We start from the raw sequence: 22,542 nt of genomic DNA, 5'->3' as shown, positions 1-22,542 counted from the left end.
CAGGGGGTGATATCCATTTATACTAATTATCTTAAAGGTTGTTGTGAGGCTCAAAAGAAAGAATGCAAAACAAAACAAAACAACAACCCCCACCCCAGAAAAAACAACTAACAACAAAAACAGTTCTGAAAAATCTGAAGTGCTGTACGTGTTAGGTATTATTCCATAATGGACTCAATCCTTACTCTGACTAACAACACTTAACAAGGAACTGTGGGACCTTATTTTCACAGGTGTGATGACACCAAAGTCCATGCTTTTTCCATACTATGCTGCCATTCAATAGCCAGAAGTAACAGCCTGGTATCATGGCGCTTAATCACTACAGTATCCCTTACCAAAAAATGCAGGGACAATACAGGCAGTTTTGCATACCTTAGAACCTACACAGGTACAAGGATCCCAAGTTAAATATCCCCGTTCTGTCCTGGTATAAATCTGTTCCCATGTGTCTTTGCCTTTGCCTATCCCACTGAACATGTTAAGAAGCAACAGATCAAACGGAAAACAATAGGATCACTGTGAAATATGCCAGAAATGTTGACTGACTGAGCTATCTGCTTACCTCATTGGGAGAACTGCAAGGAGTATGGCTTTTTCATGGACGTGCCACCCAAACATGAAGGAGCTCAAGGCACAAAGAATTAGACATCGGAGAAAGCCTCTGGGCCCTTGAGGTTTAAACCAAAGACAGAAAATAGAGGGCTAGAAACAATAGGCAAAGATAAAACTTCAGTATCATTTAAAATAGGCTTTACTGAAACATTGTTCAGGTGAATATAATTTACATCATCTCTGAGAAACAGTAGCTCTTAAGACTATTCTCCATCAAACTGGGATAATTTGCTTTGTGAACAGTCCACCAAAAGTTAACATAAAAACAACTACTCAGAAAAAAAAAGGCATTTGGAAATATATATTTAACACATTAAAATTAATTTTATTCATCAAAATTAATATGAAATGATAATTAAGTTCTAGGATATCCAGTATAACTCCTAATTACACCTTCATAATTAGTTAATTAATAGTCACTGAACATATTAGTCAAACTACAAAAGTTCATCAATATTGTGGCGCTAATAATAAATTAGATCTTAGCATATTAATAAACACCTAACTTTGTGGGCTGGAGTGTAATTTACAACAAAACCACGGCCTTCCATATGCAGCTTACAAGGCTGAAGTTTTAGGAAAAAAGTTTTAAATTCAGAACATGTGGATAAGTAGGCCAACAGAGCTTAACTACCTACCAGTACTGTCACGTAATTAAGTGGGGTCAGGTGTCTTGTGAATAGATTTGATTGTTCAGAAACCAAAATTAAAACTGAGTGTAATTAGATATGATTAAGTTATTTATGTTGAATTTTACTAAAATTGTATCATGAAATTGAGGACATCATGATCACTAACAAATAAAAACAGCTACGAATGATGCCTATAACAGCATCTGATTCATATAAGATTCTTATCTGATGCTCAGACAGCCATTGTTGACTCTCTCAATTCATTATCATTGTCACAAAATATCCATGCAGTACAGACAAATTTAGAGTTTTTATCAGTTAGCCACGTATGAAAACAAAAACCTGATGTCCCTACTACATTGTCCTCTTTCTCCACAGTGTGGTCCAAGTTCCCTCCCCTGGGCTTTTCTTTCTTCCTCATCTGACAGTGAACAGATAGTCTATTAGCCTCTGGTGAGAACCTCTCTCATAGAGGCTTTACTAGTAATCCTTCCTTACAGTGTTCAAAGTTACCCTAAGAATAGGAAATGCCTCAATCTGCAGCAGGATTACAGCCATGGAATTTATCCTACAGTTGGGAAAACTTGAAAGTTAAAATTCAACCAGCCACACAAAAGAAAAGCAGAGAAAACTCAAGAAATGAGGATCACGTGTGAATTCTTACCAATATGGCAATCAGAGTGCAGATAAGGGTGGCCAAGGGTGTCACTGAGGGAAGGACTGTGTGTTGGAACTGCTGAACTAAACCACTTGTCATTGAGGCCTTGGGAATCTTGCTGGGGTCAAGAAGTTTCAGTTCTAAACCTACAGAGTAAAAAGACATTTTATTTTGTTTTGTTTTGATTAATGGCACAGCATATTTTGCCAATGAATTCCTTGAGGAAAAAAAATAAGCTACTAAATCTTAAGACTGTTTCAAGGTCAAGATTTCATTAACTCAGTCCTGCACCATTCTACCTAAAATGCCTCTAGTTTAGACTGCAGCTGTCTGTATTGGAACAGGAAACCTTGCTGATAGGCAGCATGAACAGCAATATGCTCTCACCTCTAAAATGAAGCAAGCTTTCTAAAATACAGGTCTACCATGTCACAGGCCAGCTTTGAATCCTTCCTTACCTATGGGATAAAGTCCACATTCCTAAGCATAGCACTAGTGTCTTCCATGATCTCGCCCCCTCCCACCTCTCCAGCCTCATCCACTCCACCCTGTTAAATACAGCTTGGCCACAATGAGCCGACATACCACTCTGACACCTGTGTCCTTTTGCACAGACTACTCCTTTTGCTTAGAATGGCCTACTCACTTTGCAAAGTTAACTCCTAATTCACTTACTCATCTGAGAAAGCTCCTAACTCAGGAAGTACAGCTGATTTTCTTGTGGGCTAGGGTCTGTTATGCATGTCTCTGTGTTCACCACACTGCACTGTATCTGTATGTATGTTCATTTCCTCTACTATACTCGGTTCCTTAAAGGCAGGAATGACAATTAATTTATTTCTATCCCCAGCACATAGGAGTTTTAAATACTTACTAAATGAACCAAGTCTGAGGATAATGATGCAAGTCCCAGCCCAAAAAATCTAACAGAACAGTCAGGGACAGTCTGAGCACCTGAATGGCCCTGTCTAATGCCATTGAAAATTAGTGAAATGTGGGAAAGGTGTAGACTACCAAAATATTTTCTATTCATTCACCTTGTCCCTTTTCCCTTCAGCCTGATGATTCTCTCTTAAAGCTAATAACTATCTGCCTGAAACAGAGTTGCCTAACCTGCCACTGACTTTCCATTCACGACCTCCTTGAGGAGGCAGATACACAAGGTGAGGTACAACAGTTTCCTGACTCAGATAAGGCAAGCGACCCTTGTACCTCATATCATGCTGGTTGTTTAAAGCTTTTAGAAATGTTAAGAACTTACTTTATAAGATGCCATGTACATCAAGGCTGGACTCAGTGGGTGAGCAATAATACCAAATTATGATTTCCTGTAAGTACGTAGCCAAAACAGTAATAGCAGCCACCACGCATTAAGCATCTACCATGTGCCAAGGGCTTTGTAGCCATTACTTTTTGCCCCCCTGAGGCACAGAGAGCTGAGTAATGTGCCTAAGTCACACAACTAATAGGTGGAAGAATCGAACCCAGTTCTGTCTGGTTCCAAAGCCCCTGCTACTGACAGCCTAGCACTTCTTTATTGTTGCATTTGTTTCTCACACAGGTTTTTTTTTTTTTTTTTTTTTTTTTTTTTGTGGTACGCGGGCCTCTCACTGTTGTGGCCTCTCCCGTTGCGGAGCACAGGCTCCGGATGCGCAGGCTCAGCAGCCATGGCTCACGGGCCCAGCCGCTCCGCGGCATATGGGATCCTCCCAGACCGGGGCACGAACCCGTATCCCCTGCATCGGCAGGCGGACTCTCAACCACTGCGCCACCAGGGAGGCCCTCACACAGGTTTTTACGTTTTTAAAGGTTGTAAACAAAATCTTATGTGGCCTGCAAAGCCTAAAATATTTACTGTCTGTCCCATTACAGAAAAGTTTACCTATCCTTCTCTTGATCCTGCCATTTTCCATCAAGCTAGGCTGTATTCACAAATGAGAGGCTGTGAGTTGTTCCACAGAGTTATTTTCAGAACCATCTAAAGGTTATAAATTCTTTTTCATCACACCTGAAACTTAAAAGCATAGCCTAAGTTTTCCCTTTCTTCTCATCTCATGTTAAAATGCATGGCCATCATTTTCCTTATTGGTTCAATACCCAGAGTCACAACTTACACATTCTTCTTTCCTGCTTCTTCACATTTTTAAGTTTAAAACTAAGGCTATAACTACTGAATAACGTTTTGCTTAAGGTAAAATTACCTTTTAAAAATGTCTAAAAAGTTTATTTTTTTCCCAAGGAAAGGAGCAACAACCTCACTGCCACAAAGAGCTTTTATAAGGAATGCAGTCTGTTTCCTGCACTGAAGTCTCGGTCCCTAGAACCACTCCCCTGTTCATTCTGAAAGCTGAAACGCAGGGCTGGAGAACAAACAGCTCAGCCACATTCAAAACACAAAATAGGTTTTTCCTTTTGTCAATGTGACTAGTCCTTTCAATATTCACAGTCTAAGTAAGAAGGCTTAGGGAATTCCATGGCAGTCCAGTGGTTAGGACTCGGTGCTTTCACTGCTGGGGCCGGGTTCGATCCCTGGTCAGGGAACTAAGATCCCACAAGCCGCACAGCATAGCCAAAGAAAAAAAAAGTAAGAAGGCTTGCTACCATACCGATGATGGACAGCACTTTGTCCAAAACGCTGTACAAAGCCCAGAAGTTTGGGGCCCAATACACATGGCAGAGGCCCCTCTTGAAAGGGAAGAGTCGGGAAAAGACTTGAGGCAGTTGGTTCTGTTGAAAAGAGATTAAACAGTGATCAATCTTTTCTAAATTCAAAATGAGAACTAGGGTACTGTCTATGGCATAGCGTGTAGAAAGTTATGAGGTCTGAGTTCTGGTTTTTGTACAAGGAAGTAGTTGTGTGATCCTGAGCAGTTCACAGAACCTCTTTTTTGTCCAACCTTCTCATCTGTTAAGTGGGACAAGATACATCAGAGTACTTTGAATACCAGTCCAATACTATTATAAGTATAATAATGGAAGAATTTATAAGGGGCAAAGGAGAACACAGACTGCAGCTTTATCAAGTTTACTGAAGAGAAGGGGACGGCAGGGAAGGCTTGATGAGAGATGCAGTGTTTCCCAATTTTAGCAGAAATTAAAACTAATTAGTTGAATTCAGCATGAGGGAAGAAATGAAAAAAGAAAAACACCTGTTGAACATCTGTAACATTCTAGGCACTTTAGAGTGTTTGCTGTCAATGAATGACTGTGAAAGCACTGTGAGTATTGATTTTAAGGTTACAAATAAAGTACAGCAAACAAGCAAATTAGCAAATATGGAAATCTGTGGCTAATTATTAGCAACTCTGTGTGAGTGTGTGTGTCTGTGTGAGACATATAGTTAAACATACAAATATATGCACATACATATTTGCATAAGCACAGAAATGTCTGAAAGAATAACATCCTATCTTTGGGGAGTCATAGTGGGAAGGAGTAAAAAAGGAGTAGTTTTCCTTATTTTATATATTCCTGGCTTTATTATTTTTTTCTAAATAACAACAAACATGTATTCTTTATAACAAATAAAAGACTTACCAAGGCTAGAAAAGGACCCAACGAAAGAGCAGAAACTAGGAAAACGATTAGTCCCAGGGAAATAAGACGGAGAAAACTGAAGCTGTTCCATCGGATGGACCCATCTACAGAAAAGGAACATTATCATTAACCAGGAGAATGGAAAGCCATAACTTATACAATATGCCCAAACTAGAAGTATCCCATGACAGTACACCAATCTTTATGACGTGGCAAGAGCAGAGAAAAATCAGAATGGGCAAAGGGTTTATAGGATCAATAGCTGAGAGATACCTGTTGTGCCTCATAAAACTCTCTCACAAAGCAAGCCATCAAATCAAGATAAAATAAAGAAAAAATAAAATAAAATGATCACTAAAACTTGCCTGGTTTATTTGCAGTGAAACAGTAAGATCGCAGTAAATATACACCGTAAGCTGGTGCTACATAGAGGTAGATGTGCTTGAAATGTAGGAGAACAGCAAAGAGAAATGCTCCTTCCATATGCCTTTTCTAGGAGATTTAAAAGGTAAATAATTCAAAATTCAGGGTAGACTAAACACAATAACGTGGTATCCCGGATTGGATTCTGGAACAGAAAAAGGATGTTAGTGGAAAAACTGGTGAAATCTGAGTGTACCAAGGTTGGTTTCTTAGTCTTGATGAATGTACCATAAGATGGTAACATTAGGGGAAAATGAGTGAGGGGGTACAGGAACTCTATTATCTTTGCAACTTTCCCGTAAAGCTAAAATTATTAAAAAAAATAAAGTTTATTAAAAAACAAAAACACTGGAGACTGGTTGCACAACAGTGTGAATATACTTACCATTACTGAACTGTACATTTTTAAATGCTTAACATAAATGGGTGAGGGGCGGAAAGAAATAGGTGAGGGAGACTAAGAGATTAAGTACAAACTTCCAGCTGAAAAATAAGTGAGTCATGGGTATGAAATGTACAGTGTGGGAAATTCAATAACGATATTGTCATATCTTAGTATGGTGACAGATTGTAACTAGACTTATGTGGTGATCATTTTGAAATGGATAGAAATATTGAATCACTATGTTGTGTAACAACTAGCAAAAACAAACAAACTGTAAGAAAAAGAGATCAGATTTGTAGTTACCAAAGGTGGGGAATGGGGGAGGGAGAACTGAATGAAGGCAGTCAAAAGGTACAAACTTCCAGCTATAAGATAAATAAGTACTAGGGATGTAATATATAACATGATAAGTATAAATAACACTACTGTATGTTACATATGAAAGTTGTAAACAGAGCAAATCCTAAGAGTTTTCATCAAAATTTTTTTCTATTTCTTTAATTTTGTATCTTTATAAGATGATAGATGTTCACTAAACTTATTGTGATAATCATTTCATGATGTATGTAAGTAAATCATTATGCTGTACACCTTAAACTGTATGTCAGTGCTGTATGTCAATTATATCTCGATAAAACTGGAAGAAAAAAATGGTTTAAGATGGTAAGTTTTATCTTATATGTATTTTACCATATTGAAAAAAAAACATGGTTTTGAAGATATACAGGCATATGTCGTTTTATTGCGATTTGCTTTACTGCGCTTCACAGATACTGTGTTTTTTACAAACTGAAGGTTTGTGGCAGCCCTGCGTTGAGCAAGTCTATTGGTGACACTTTTCCAACAGCATTTGCTCACTTCCTGTCTCCATGCTACATTTTGGTAATTCTTGCAATATTTCAAACTTTTTCATTATCACTATGCTTGTTATGGTGATCTGTGATCAGTGATCTTTGAGGTTACTACTACAACTCACTGAAGGCTCAGATGATGGTTAGCATTTTTTAGTAATGAAGTATTTTTAAATTAAGGTATGTACTTTTTTTAGACAGTGCTATTGCACACTTAACAGACTATAGTATAGTGTAAACATAACTTTTATATACACTGGGAAACCAAAAATTTCACATGACTAGTTTTATTGCAACATTTGCTTTATCGTGGTGGTCTGGAACTGAACCTACAATATTTCTGAGGTCTGCCTGTATTTGGAAATACTTAACAAATGAAATATGATGTCTGGGATGTGTTTCAAAATAATCCTCTGTGTGTGTGTGTTTAGATCACTGTACTATTTTCTCCATTTTTGTATATAATTTAAAATTTCTATAATAAAAAGGTTTAAATGTAATATAAGGAGAACAGAGGCAAGTGATTCCAGCCAGCTTTGATACTGAGCCTAGTCGGTTCATAAATTCATTATTTCAACAAATATTTATTAAGTACTAAGTTTGATGCTGAAGTACAAGATACATCATCATAACAACACACTACAAATTCTCCTTAAGGAACCTAGGGAAGTTAATTATCTTCACCCTCTTATAGTTATACAATAGCTGGAGTTGATTTCCAGAGAGGACCTGGGAATGAGAGTACCAATGATTACACGTAAAGCTATGCTAACAAAGAATCACTTAAATCTTATATTACACATTAGGTAACATAAACTACAATCAGGCTGAAGGCACCAAGTATTGTGTCAATAGTACTAGATCTAACAAACTACCTAGGAGAATTAAAGGCATTCTGATTTAGGAAAAAAAAAAACCCTCTAAACTGAGTTGACTATAACTAAAGAAGTCTGCATTCTACCTACCTCACAGGAATTTTGGAAGGATCAAATGAGATAATGGTCCTGGGGTCCCGGGGTTTGGAAGGATCAAATGAGAAACTGCCAAAGGGAACGTGAAAGGCCAAGTTCCTCCTTTCACTGTCTCATCAGGTGTGGTCTGGAATAGATGCGTTAGGAATGATAAGGCAAAAACAATGGGATGCTTCCAAATCTCTCCACCGGTTTTATTATTTATTTAAGATTCAGGGAAAGTCTAGCTGGTTCTATAGCTAAAGTTTAGTTCATTTGTTCAACAACCATCCAACATTCATTCATTGAACACCAATTATGATCCACATTATACCACATAAAAAGTATAATGTGGCTTTTTATGGTTAAAAGAAAAAAACTTATCCAGACATTTATAGTTGCCAAAGAACTTTAAAGTAGATTATTGAATTTGATCTTTCCAAAGTCCCTGTGAGGTAGGTGGTCCCATCTTATAAACAGAATGTATCAAGGGTAAATTTTATCTTATGGATGAGAAAACTGAGGCTGAGAGGGTTGATGGTTGCCTTGGGTTAATGGTTCCCAAACCTGATGGTGTATCAAAACTCCCTGGATATTCCTAAAACCCAATCCCAGAGATTCTGATTCAGTGTACAGAGGAGTGTCCCAGAAATCTGAATTATCCGCTTTCCTCCTCTATGAAAGGAGGAAACTTTTCACAACTTCACAGAATAGTTACAAGGTTTACTCAATAATATATTATATATAACGTACCCAATCTGAAGCAGCCAATGCTTTTGAATAACCCCTGTCTGAGTCACACAGCTTATTAGGGTTATTCAGGATTTCAACTCAGGTCTTCTGGTTCCAAATTCCATACCTTCCATTACACTATGCTACATGCTGCTGATGGTTAAAGCCCCACCATCAGTTACTACATAGTATAAACTGCTGAAGATTTCATTCCTGGATAAATGATCCCAACCAAATATAGAAACTCAAGTTTATTTTAGGCCTGCCACACTCTAACAAGTTTTTAGAGTATAATTTTCTCATCTGTAAAATGGAGAAAAGTATTATTAAAAGAGAAGATGGAATTTGTGAGAAACACTCAATAGAAGTGTCGATAGCACTTGGCAACTCAAAACAGTTGGTCAAATAAACTTACCTATCACCTTTACAAGCTAAAAACCAAACTAATATAATTAGCCTATTTTGTGTTTACCTGAAATAATCGTGCAATAGAGAGTAGCATTAATCCAGATAAAAAACCATTGTACTGGAAATGAATATCTGGACTTAGGTCAAGGAAAGAAAACAGAGGATGCCAATTTCACAGTGAACTGTGCCAGCAGACTAAGTATAAAAATTGCAAATGCTTCCTTTATAGGTAAATTAAAGACAAAAATATTACTACCAGTTTGGACTTTTCATAAAAGTGTTTTCTATAAACAGCCAAATCCTGGACAAACTTTTAAATTAAAATTTATGTTTAAGAAGAAAACCAGGAAACTTTCCCATATTTTCTGTACCTTAAAGAGCCAGCAACTAAAGGAGTTTTTTGTTTTGTTTTGCGTTTTAGAATCAGGGATAAGAAAGGAAGGGACCTAACAGCTACTGAAGGCTACTGCATGTAGCATTCCATTGTTTATAGTACACATACAGTGAACCTGTGAGGTAGTTAGAGCTCAGAGCATTAACCCACTCATGGCCTAACACTACTTGAATTTCATAACTGAGATTCAAGACCAGGTCAGACTTAAACCGAAGTCTCGGTGTTTTCTTCCACACCTGGCTACCTCTATGAAAACTGTAGAAATTCGGCTTCTATCATTCGGATTTTAGTTACATTCAGGAACCGCCCCCCCCCACTTTTTCTTTTAAGATTTTTTTGATGTGGACCATTTTTAAAGTCTTTGTTGAATTTGTTACAATATTGCTTCTGTTTTATGTTTTGGTTTTATGGCCACAAGGCATGTGGGATCTCAGCTCCCCATCAGAGATCAAACCCGCACCCCCTGCATTGGAAGGCGAAGTCTTAACCACTGGACTTCCAGGGAAGTCCCCCATTCAGACCCTTTGGATTTAAGAGCTTTGCCTATTAATATGTCATAAGCCAAGATGGCAGAAAAGCATGAAGGCCTGTCTGTTTCCATATGGACACTGTGATACGCCGTTTCCTATAAAAGGTATTTAGAATAATGTGTTATAAACTATTTAAGATATGAGTATTAGATTAATCTAAAGACAGTTAACAAGTCCCAGTATATTGCTTTACTGGCAGTTTAACTGGTTCTTGCACGTCACCACTAACTTTTCAGGGACAAAGTGCTCTAACAACCAGAGTCTGATAAAGTTGGGCAGAGAGCACAGTTTGGGGAACTGACTAACCCACCCCACATCCACTTTCAAAAGCAGCTCACATTTCAGAATCACCATTACAGAAAGAATTAATCTTATACTTAGTATATATCAAATAAGTAAGGGAACAGCACATAAAACGTCAAGGATACGGTCTACAATTAACAACCCGAAGTTCCACAGCAGTAATACTGATAGAATAAACTTTGGCTTCTCTGTAAGTTCTTTGCCTGCTTTTTTCCCGTCAATGCATTTACAGCACCTATATTGGAACATGAGGAAAGAATCAGAAACAAATTTAATCTTCATTAGAACACCATAATACTTCTTCAGAGTACACTCTGATACACTCTGATGCATTTGATTAGCCATTCCTGATAAAGTGTCCATGTCATTCTTTTTTTTTTTTAATGTGGAACTATTTTATTTTGAAAATGATGATTAAAAAGTGACACTGAGGCTGAATAGCAGTCAGAAAACCCAGGTTTATATCAACCCAAATATGAAGAAAAAAAAAAGGAAGAAAGAGATGGAAGAATGAAGGAGAGAAAGGATGAAGGAAATGAAGCTAGTATTTATGGAGTACTCAGTGCATGCTAGATGCTTTCATTCAGAGTATTAAATTTACTTCTCAAGGACCATGGGAGGTTTTTTTTAAAAAAGGAGGAAAGGGACTCCAAGAGAATTTCTTGTAGTCCTTCAATATGACTGCACCCAAATCACAGCTCTAATGTTGCCAGTTATTAATAGGGAGGAAAAAGAAAGGTGATGGAGTCCAGTTCTGGTGATGCTGACAATTTTCCAATTAAGGTGCCCTTAGGTGTCACCTCTCCCAAGAAATTCCAGTGGGTTGGAAAAATTTTAGTTGCTTCCCTGTCAGTTTATTAGATTAGACACAAGGATTGTGTCCATGCCATTCTTGACTGTTTAAAAAGGTGGTAGCAGAAAGAAAGGCCTCAGGGCCAGTTCCATGTCTCTTTCTCAGCTATGCTGATTTGAAACAAAAGTCTTCATTTTTTTTTTTTTTGAAAACAAAGTCTTCATTTAATAAAGTAAACAAACAAACAATAAAACCATCCACCAAAAACCCAAATGTAAGGATTTTGAAAATTGAGAGGGCACACACTATTTTAGTCCTTAAAACTAAGAAATGCAGACCAGAATGATATAGCATTCCAAATTATATATTACGATACCAGCCAAGTTAAGAATAGACCTGTGAGGACTTCCCTGGTGGCGCAGTGGTTAAGAATCAGCCTGCCAATGCAGGGGACACAGGTTTGATCCCTGGTCCAGGAAGATCCCACATGCCGTGGAGCAACTAAGCCTGTGCACCACAACTACTGAGCCCATGCGCCATAACTACTGAAGCCCATGCACCCTAGAGCCTGAGCCCTGCAACTACTGAGACCATGTGCTGCAACTACTGAAGCCCACGCACTCTGGGGCCCACGTGCCACAACTACAGAGCCCACGTGCTGCAACTACTGAAGCCTGCACGCCTAAAGCCCATGCACCGCGACAAGAGGAGTCACTGCAATGAGAAGCCCGCGCACCACAACGAAGAGTAGCCCTCTCTCGCAGCAACTAGAGAAAGCCTGTGTGCAGCAACGAAGACCCAACGCAGCCAAAAATAAATAAAAAATTTTTAAAAAATATATTAAAAAAAGAAAAAAAGAATAGACCTGTGATAGTTTGGGAGAGGGTGGTGGAGGGAATTGAAAAAAAAAAAAAAAAAAAAGAATAGAGCCGCAAACCTGCAGCTCTTGATTGCCCAAATAATTTTAAAAACTCCTATGAAAAAATGTATGTTATTTAAAGGTAGAGATATAGTAATTAAGTGACAATACCAGGTGACAAAACAGTATGATGCCATTTTATTTTATAAAAATTAAATTCAGATACAGGAAAGAGGCTGAAATAATATGCACCAAAATGTTGATAGTGACAGCTGTAAGTGCAGGAGTATGGGTCATTTTTACTTTGTGTGTATGTATAATTGCTTTCTGTTTTCCAAAATTTTGACAATGAAAAGGATGTATTATTCTATAAAAAGATTAAAAAGAAATGTGTTTCATTTGAGTATCAGCAAATTCTAAACCAAAGAAATCTAAAACCAAAAGAAGACATAATAAAGATGCAACTAAATAGGGGTTAGCAAAAGGTGTCCTGCTTTTCCTCCATGGAGCCTCAGTTTCCTCATAAATAGAGATAGTAACCTTACAGGGTAATTGAGAAAATTAAGTAAGTTACTAATCTATACAAAGTGCCTTGTTCCAGATTTTTATCTTACTTAACTGTTCCCTCTACATTGTAGATGGAAATGAATTCTACTCCCTCTCTCTGCCTGTATACACTTTCCCTGAGAGTGTGAATTTAAACATTTTGAGTTAAAACGAGTACATTTACATATCACCTTCCCTTTCAACTCTTGCCAGGTCATAAAGAGAATGAAGGTCAGGGTGCCAAATAGCAGTTATTCCATGAAAATGAGCAGGGGTTAAAACATCCCCAAGGGACTCTTTACTGAATGGGGCAAGAGTTCAGTCTAGAAGGCCTCACAAACAGAAATGATCTATTTATGACAAAGGTCATTGAATGGACACCAGTTACTGCTCTGTCACAATCACACCAGCAGGCTTAAGTATTAGGACAGAATAGAAACCAACATTAACTGGGAAATCACTACTTGGAAGTCACTGTGCACAATATTCTACGTACGTGTATTCACCTACTTAAAAGTAACTTATAAGTAAAATATGCAAAACATAAAAATATAAAATATAAACATAACTTAAAATTAGTGATGAGTCTTCATGAAGCAAAGAATCCAGAGACTACAACTGAAAGCACTTAGTAAGATTTCTTGAGTTTACTACAATGGAAACTCCATTGGTGGTTAGCATTATGCATATGTATGCATGAGTGTGCTGTGCTGTATGTAGGTATGCATATCCCAAAGAATAGGGTAGGTCATGGCAGCCTCTGCTGCCAGGTAGTCTGCTACAAGGAAGGAAAGAGAAGCATGTAGAGCCACTTTGGGCAGGAGAAACGGTCCTGGAACTCTACTTGGGACTACTTTTCACAACATTCACGATGTCTTGTTCTACCTCTAACTTGTAACCCCACCTTAGCCCCCATTTTCTTCCACAAGATTCAGCTAGACTGCTCGCTGTAATTACTCATTGTGAAGTTTGAAACACAACCATTTTGGACTGTTCTAGCATTTGCTATTATATGAACTTCGTTTGCCCCAAATGAGGAACAAGTTAATACTATTTAATACTATAATATTTCCTCAACACCTTCCACAGGAAATGACATTCTCAGACTTACTCATGGACAGCATACACAAAGAGTGTATCTGTGAAGATGACGGAAAATCTCTGGAAGAGTAAGGTCCTTGAGCTGCAGTAATTCAGATTACGGACATTCAGCATCTCTTGATCAAAATATTTGGCAACATGTGACAGCGCATACTCAAACCATGCAAAAAAGGGGGGGTAATCCAAGGTCCACTCTGAAGTTGCCTGTGGTAAAAATTGAAGATAGAACATATCCTAAGTAACTGAATAAATAAAGAAGGTGCAAAGGTTGGAAATTTTCATTCTCTCATCTTTAAAAAAAACACATGATGAAATTATACTTAAAATATGCATAAATAGAAAATTTTCTGTTAAGACTGAGCAGAACACCAATAACCTAAGTTATTTAATACAGTCTTCAATTTCCTTAGAGTCAACTATACTTCACAAGAAGTTAATTTGAAAACTTTTAATAATAAACTTAGTTATGACATGGTTCTACTCATCTAAATATAAAAAGGGAGCTAAGGCATAACGAATGATTTACTAGCTTGAGTTCAAGTTCTGTCCCAGAGATTCAATTTCCCTATCTGTAAAATGAGATATTGTGAGGACTAAATAAGTTAATACATATGAAATACATTTATAAACGAAAAAATGCTACACTGATGCTACTTATCTTTTGTTCCACTAGGTCATGAGATCCTTGAGAGCAGAAACCACCCTGTCATTTCTGTATCCTGAGCATTTAGTAAGTTCCTGATATATTATATAATTATTAGTTAAATGAATGGATGGTCACTAATGATTAAATGAAAATATAGATCATATGAAAAACATATAAACTTTATATAAAAATATAAAGTATATATAAACTTTATGATGCTATATTTTGTTGTTTTGTTTCAGTTTCTGCATTCATACAAGGATGACAGTACCTACTTCATGGGTTATTAAATTTTACATATAGGGCTTCCCTGGTGGCGCAGTGGTTGGGAAGCCGCCTGCCAATGCAGGGGACACGGGTTTGGGCCCTGGTCCGAGAGGATCGCACATGCCGCTGAGCAACTAAGCCCATGCGCCACGGCTGCTGAGCCTGCGCTCTGGAGCCTGTGAGCCACGAATACCGAGGTTGAGTGCCACAACTACTCAAGCCCGTGCGCCTAGAGCCCGTGCTCCGCAGCAGGAGAGGCCACTGCGATGAGAAGCCCGCGCACCACAGTGAAGAGTAGCCCCCTATTCCCACAACTGGAGAAAGCCTGTGCGCAGCAATGAAGACCGAGTGCAGCCAAAAATAAATAAATAACTATTTTTAAAAATTACATATATATATATACACACACAGAGTATTGAACCAGATATAAACTAGGTGTCAGCAAAAATTATTAATTGTTATCATTTAAAACATTATTACTATCCTCATAGCATGTCCCTAAAACTAAATATGACCTTGCACCTAGAAGAGCTGAGATAGTAATAATCTCCCTACTCTGCATTTGTTGCTCTTTTCAATGGAAAACTCCTCTCTTTCTGGAAGTGCACTAAGGGTTCACTAGGTACTAACTGAGTGCCCACAGGGACTACTATTTAGGTTCTCTCTATAGTATAAAATGAGGCAAGAGAGACTCAAACTGCTTATTAGCTCTTTGTTCATGATAAGGATGAATGAAAACTTTAGGTCTCAATAAGAGTAGCCTATTTACTCCCCCTGCAGGTATAAAATGCAAAGGCCAACCCAGAGGCTCTCTGTCTAGGGCACTCAGGCTATGAACCCACCCATTAAATTTTCCTTTATGAAAAGTTCCTTCTCTAATCCCAAATCTCCAATGTGGGGTGATGAGCCACTGAACTATGGAAAGAAAAATGAGAAATTCTATTTTTCACTCTTATCCTTCTTAATTTCTATTTTTAAAAGTATATTAATAGGGCTTTGCCTTTATAATTTATAAAGACGTCTTGGGTAGTGAATGCTCAAAAATGATTTCTGGCTAGGGAATATATTTTTTTAAAAAGTTTAGAAATTACTGGTCCATATAATTTCAAGAAATTCAACATGACTCTAGACTTTATTAACATCTGTGGTTTCCAGCCACAGCCTCTATGTCAGAGCTCATTCTACCCTTAAAGAGCCATTTATTTTATTGGAAGTCTAAAAGATTTTCCTACTTTATTTTATTGACATATTTATTACTTTAAATAAAATAGGGAACAGAAAGCATGAAGTGCTGGGAGAAGGAACAGGTGCTGCCTGAGATGGTCATTTATCCAAAACAAAATGTCCCTGTCCTTCCCTTGCCATCCCCAACCCCACACCACTCAGGCACCCTCTGTTATGTTGGTCCTTCTCCCCACAAAGACTTCCCAAACCTAGCCCAGAAGGCCCTCCTGACCTCAGGGATTTCCAGCTGGGGCCATCATCTTACCTAAACAGCTTTTGGGCAGCCAGGAAAGCGATTAGCTAACATTTCCTCCCAAGTGAAGAGTTCTGTCACTTATATGTGGTAGAGCTGGGGCTCAAATCTGAGTCTCCGACTCCAAATCCATTAGCTCGGGAAGCTACCACAACAGAGCTCTTTCTTCAAGTCCAAAAACATCCAACCTCATTTTTACATACGAAGATGTAAAAATTAATAAACAGAAACCTCAATTAAGATAGAATCAGGAGGGCAGAAGGGGGAGGTCTCAGGCCCTAGGAGGACAGCAGAGCCCAACAGCAAGAAGAAAGTCTCTTCTTTCCTGCAAAGAGCTCAGACTGTCACAGCTCAGCCAATGAAAAGCCACGGACTCTGTTTACTCTAGCCCTCCCAACTTCCTTTTTCCCTCTTTGAAAGAATTCTCCTTCCCTCGCTATGCACTACGTGGGGACTAGCATATGACTCACTATGGTTGCAGACCCTGAATTGCTATTTCCTGCTGAACCTGAATAATCCCATTTTTGCTGGAGAAATAACTGGCAGTCTACTTGTTTTAGGTCAACAAAGATTCAAAACCATTGTGTTCATTCCACAAATATTTATTATGGGTCTTTTTAATGTCTTTCCCAACCAATCGACCAATCAATTTAATTTGAGGCCAGAACAGAAAGGTAGGCTAGAAGTCAAAGCTAAGAAGGGCTCTACAAAGCAATCCACTGCTCACATGTCCACTCTCCTTAGTATGGCAGAAAGACCTTCCAGACCTGAGGCATGTGCCTCTCCAGCCTTATATCCTACTGTGAACCTTGCACTTGAGTTTTGTTTCTTGTTGATTTCTTTTGTTGTTATTGCTGAGGAGGGCAGGAAGAACAAAGAATTTTACCATTACTAGAATCTCTTTTACATAAACCTCTTCTATCTAAAACAAGCCAATAACAGGAGACAGCTCTGGCCTAAATACAGTTTTAGGAGTACTAATAAGATAACAGGTAATAGTGAAAGTTATAGGACTAAATGAGAGAACAGCCAGAAAGAATTATAGAATTAAAAGAAAAAGGGCAGCAACTAACACAACAATGTAAAGCAATTATACTCCAATAAAGATGTTAAAAAAAAAAAAAGAAGAAAGAAAGAGGGACCACAAAGAGAGGCAGAGGGAACCAGCTTTTGAAAGAGTGTGTAGATGAAGAAGAGTGAGCAAAGGAGACTAAGGAGGGATAGTCAGAGACCAGGGAGGAAATGCTGAGACAGGAGACTGCCTTTTCATTTACAGGCTGAAGGTCATTATATTAATAATGCTAAGTATTAATAACCTTTAATAATATTTAATGAGCACATTTGTTCTAAGTACTATGCTAACACACCACATACATTATATTCATTTCATCCTAATAATTATTTATTATCATTTAATAGTTGGGGATACGGGGGCTTTGAGAGGTCAAGTAGTTTGCCCACAGTTGCCCAGCATAGGTATTAAGTGGCAGAGCTGAAAGTCAAACCTAGGCAGTCTGAAATCACAGCCCAACCGCTGGACAACTAGGCCACACAAAAAGTTTCCTCACTGGTATGCATACAGGCAAATGGAAATACTTCACACTAAAGAAACTACTTAAAGTTCCTTAGCATTCTTATGAAATACTTGTAGTGTTATTATGTGAGAAGGAACTTGGTCAATTTTTCTCAAGCTTTTTCAGTGCAAAGGACTATTCTGACCTGACCAAAAAACCCAAAAAGCAACAACAAACTCACAGAAAACTTTACAGCTTGTCTTAAAAAAAATCTTCCTGACAGCAGAGTGCTGTTTTTGATCAAGTCATTTTTGAGCTGATGTCTGTTTTCCATGAAGTATCATATGCAAGTTAGTAACTCATACCAGAAATAAAAATATAGACATGGTTTTTGTAATAATAGAATAGAATGGTTTGTACATTACCAGACACCTACACATCACATTTGATTATTCCTGTCCTCATAAATCACAAAATGTTAGGGAGAGACAGGATCTTAGAAATAATTCATTCCAAATCCTCATATGCCAGATGAGAAACAAAGGCTCAGAGAGATGAAATGTATTTTCTATGCTGATGCAGAGCCAGGTCTTGAATCCAATTTTCCCTCTTTCCCAATCCAATGTTCTTTCAAAAAGCATGTGGCAAATATTATAATTTCCCATGTATAATTTGGGAAATTCATTTTGAAGTAAAGGGGTTCCCTAATAGTTCCAGAGGGCAGAACTGAATGAAACTGACTCCTCCTAAAACCAAGTTCCCTTGCACAGTTTATGATTAACCTCTCTATCCAAAACTTTATTCCCTTTCTTGTCCCACCATGTTCTCCTCAGGAATTGAGGAGTGTCAAAGAAAAGGGGGGACTGGAACCGAGTAAGACCCTGTGGGGCCTACCCAGGTATAAGACCCTTCCTGTCCCCCAATTCTTTTTTTTTTTTTTTTTTTGTTTTTTTTTTTGCGGTACGCGGGCCTCTCACTGCTGTGGCCTCTCCCGCTGCGGAGCACAGGCTCCGGACACGCAGGCCCAGCGGCCATGGCTCACGGGCCCAGCCGCTCCACGGCATGTGGGATCCTCCCGGACCGGGGCACGAACCCGCGTCCCCTGCATCGGCAGGCGGACTCTCAACCACTGCACCACCAGGGAAGCCCACCCCCAATTCTTGTTTGGCCTTCCAAAGAGCAAACTCAAGTAGTTAACGATTAGAACAATAGAGTCACAGGACTCCTAGTTCCTTCTGAATGAATATACACAACAATTGGACTCATATCTTTGAGTTGTTCTGCAGAAACTAAGACCCCTGCACTCAGTGGAGGATGGTGACTATATGCTGACCACAAGCACATAGACCTCAGACTGGAACCAGAAGGTTGATGATTAAGATTCCCAAAACAAGGACTTCCCTGGTGGCGCAGTGGTTAAGAATCAGTCTGCCAATGCAGGGGACACAGGTTTGATCCCTGGTCCAGGAACATCTCTGTGCGCCTGTGCGCCAAACTACTGAGCCAGCACGCCACAACTACTGAAGCCCACGCGCTTACAGCCCGTGCTCCGTGACAAGAGAAACCACCGCAACGAGAAAGCCCGCACACAGCAACGAAGACCCAAAGCAGCCAAAAAAAAAAAAAAAAAAAATTCCCAAAACATCACCCTATGACCATACCACCAACCAATTAGAAAAATGTCCATGAGCTGATCATGCACCCTGTGACCCTCACCCTTACTGTGGCCTTTAAAAACCCTTGCCTGAAAGCCATTGGCAAGTTCACAGTCATCAGCGATGGCAGCTGCCACCTGATGGTGAGCTGGTGAGCCCTGAGGGAACTCAGAAAGGAAAGAATACCTGCCACTTAGCTGTCCTCAGACTGCAGCCACTCCCTACCGTGAGCCCTGAGGAAACTCAGGATGTGAAAATACAGGATACTGGCCCCAGATAGCTGAGGTACATATCAAAGGAAGGATTTCAGTGAGCCCAGACTCTTGCATCTTCCCATATACAGAAAAGCGCTAAATTCCTTAACTTGACATATCTGGTTTCTTTAATTAACAGTAATCTTTTGATGTTCCCGACTACCTGCCCTTTGTTGCAAAACTCCTATATATCCTGGCTCCTCCCTCACCCCCTAGGAGCAGTTTCTCAGAGCTATCTGAAATGCTGTCTCCCAGGCTGCAGTCTTCATTTTGCCCCAAATAAAACTTAACCCACAACTCTGACGTTGTGCATTTTTTTAAGCCAACAAGGTCTTTTGAGCACTAGCTGCCTGTTCTCTTTGCCTGGCACCCTGCAATAAACACTGTATTTTCCTTCACAATAACCCAGGATCAGTAGATCTGCTTTGTGCCTGCCATGCAAGGGGACCGAAGTTCGGTTCGGTAACATGAGTAAAGACTACAATTTTAATAAAGATTTATTCAACCTATGATCACAGGGAAAACTGTTTGAATATCAATAATACTTACATGATTTCACACATCATCTTAAAAAAAAACCCAAAAAGGTGAAAATTAAAACTTACCTCATAATACCACTGTGATATTGGCAAACTGTGGGTGATAGCAAGCCAGTTTCGGTGCACTTCAAAATCTGTGGAATGGCTACTCAAAACAATCAGATGAATAAAATGAGATTTCATAACATTTATCAATCTCACATTTCTAAAATTATGCTTTTAAATGGACCAACACCCCCTACATAGTCACAGCTCACTATCCTATAAAGACACAAATAGGTATTTTACATAATCCTGAAACACTCACTTACCTGGAGGCCAGACCTCCTTCTGGAAAAGGTGGGGAACCTATTTAGTAAGATGTTATGGAAAAACCCAAATGAACTTTTTGGCCAACCCAGTACTAAGTGAAAAGAGTCTCTGAGTCATCTAAAGCAGTGGTCCCCAACCTTTTTGGCACCAGGGACCGGTTTTGTGGAAAACAATTTTTCCACAGAGTGGGCAGGGTGGGGGGATGGTGTTGGGATGATTCAAGCACATTACATTTATTGTGCACTTTCCTTCAATTATTATTACATTGTGATATATAATGAGATAATTATTCAAATCACCATAATGCAGAATCAGTGGGAATCCTGAGCTTGTTTTTCCTGCAACTAGATGGTCCCATCTGGGGGTAATGCGAGACAGTGACAGCCAAAGTGTGTTGCTTATGTCTGGTCTACTCCATAAGATGCAGCTTAATTGTCACTTGCCACTCACTGATAGGGTTTTGATATGAGTCTGCAAGCAATTGATTTATTATGGTCTCTGTGCAGTCAAACCTCTCTGCTAATGATAATCTGTATTTGCAGACACTCCCCAGAGCTAGCATCACCGCCTCAGCTCCACATCACATCATCAGGCATTAGATTCTTATAAGGAGCACGCAACTTGGATCCCTCACATGTGCACCTCACAGTAGGGTGCTCCCATGAGAGTATAATGCTGCCGCTGATCTGACAGGAGGCGGAGCTCAGGCAGTAATGCGAGTGATGGGGAGCGTCCGGTAATTGTCCGTGGCCTGGGGGTTGGGGACCCCTGATCTAAAGGGCTGACCAAAAGCCCATACATTTTCTTAAGGGAGGCCCTCAGACTATTGCTCAGAGGTGACTTATTCTTGTTCACAAACAATTCTAATAAGATTCATTATCTGGCAAAGGCCTCACACAGAATCTGGACCTTCAAGGATGAGCAGGAGTTCATCAGACAGAAAAGGTGGGAAAAGGCCCCAGCCCTGCCTTTCTCATGTTCCAAATTCTGTTTACTGGTCCCCCTCTCACTATATATAAATATATCCAAGTATGTCCCCTATATATAGGGGAGGAAAATTGTTTTCCCTTCAACTCTTCCAGGTTCTGTGGCTGGTCTAAGAATTAAATTGACCTAAGACAGAATAACAGGAGGAAAAAAAAGACAATTTAAATTACATACATATGTACAGGAGCCCCAGAAGATATAAGATGAGACTCAAAAGGTGGCCAGGTGATTGAGGCTTATCTACCATCATGAGAGCTAAGGAGAGGGGTAGGGGTCTGGGGCTTCAAAGAAGGGGGAAGGCAACTCTTGGGAAGGTGAGAAGAGAATGTTTGGCAAACAAAGGTTGCTCTGCCTTGCAGCTAAGTCTCTCAGATGAAAAAGTGATCTCTGGTAATAGTTACTTTCCAGGTACAGGCCTCCTTTCTAATGTAAATTTCCCTTGAAAGTAACTTTTACTGTTTTCAGAGCTTCTCCTATGTCTGCAGTTCCTCAAGATAATAAGTCCTGAAAAATCCTTACACCAAAGAGGCATATTTTGGGGTGGCATATTCTGGTGCCCTTCACTCCTCTTTAGCAGGACTTTATTTTTCTGTTTATTACTCTGCTTTACTTCCCCTCCACATCTTACACAGCACCTGATATGTGGATGGGCTCAATACATTCTTGTTGAATTAACCACTCACCAAAGTCAACAATGAGTTCCACAGCAAAACCTGATTTACCTTTTCTAATGTTTTATACAACATTTCCACTGTGACAACTCTCTCGTGAGTTTCTTAGCCAACCCCTTCTATGTCTCTTTCATGGCTTCCCATTCCAATACTCATCAAGCAAATGTTGATGTTCTTTCAGGTTCAGTTCTTGGTCTTCTTATGCAGCTTACTCTGCTCTGCACAATCTTATTCACATTTATTGCTTCCACTAAGAACTGTGTAATGATGACTCCCGAATCACAGTATACAACCTTGGTCTCTTTCCTGAGTTCTAGAAGAGAGACATCTCCAACTTCCTGCTGACAACGTCACCTGAATTTCCTACAGATTTCTCAAAATCACAATTCACAGCTGATCTTATGACCTAGCAATTACATTTCTAGGTATACACTTGTAGGGGAGCAAAATCTGGCAACGCAAAATGTGTCTTTTTGGCATGAGGATTGATTTAAGCTGATTAT

At 39.1% G+C, this 22,542-nt stretch overlaps 1 protein-coding gene across 11 annotated transcripts in view; it reads right to left on the bottom strand.

The window, feature by feature from the left end:
* ALG8 (ALG8 alpha-1,3-glucosyltransferase) overlaps nucleotides 1–22,542 on the bottom strand; it is a gene marked incomplete at its 5' end in the record, with an annotated part of 28,037 nt that overhangs the window by 3,166 nt on the left and 2,329 nt on the right. For 2 of the 11 annotated variants that reach the window (XM_079709481.1, XM_079709488.1), the window contains 9 exons: nucleotides 566–705; nucleotides 1,912–2,051; nucleotides 4,512–4,632; nucleotides 5,443–5,546; nucleotides 5,808–5,934; nucleotides 9,256–9,323; nucleotides 10,544–10,653; nucleotides 13,728–13,921; nucleotides 20,136–20,214. In XM_079709481.1, the coding sequence (XP_079565607.1) occupies nucleotides 566–705; nucleotides 1,912–2,051; nucleotides 4,512–4,632; nucleotides 5,443–5,546; nucleotides 5,808–5,934; nucleotides 9,256–9,323; nucleotides 10,544–10,653; nucleotides 13,728–13,921; nucleotides 20,136–20,214 (1,083 nt within the window). Of the gene's footprint in view, nucleotides 1–565; nucleotides 706–1,911; nucleotides 2,052–4,511; nucleotides 4,633–5,442; nucleotides 5,547–5,807; nucleotides 5,935–9,255; nucleotides 9,324–10,543; nucleotides 10,654–13,727; nucleotides 13,922–20,135; nucleotides 20,218–22,542 lie in introns of all 11 variants that reach the window. The other 9 variants (XM_079709485.1, XM_079709484.1, XM_079709486.1 and 6 more) reach the window with 9 other exon arrangements.

This window comes from Hyperoodon ampullatus (genome assembly GCF_949752795.1).
Source record: "Hyperoodon ampullatus genome assembly, chromosome: 7".
NCBI classification, from domain to species: Eukaryota; Metazoa; Chordata; class Mammalia; order Artiodactyla; family Ziphiidae; genus Hyperoodon; species Hyperoodon ampullatus.
Note: the sequence above shows the minus strand (reverse complement) of the source record. Positions and strands in the feature narration are given on the sequence as shown.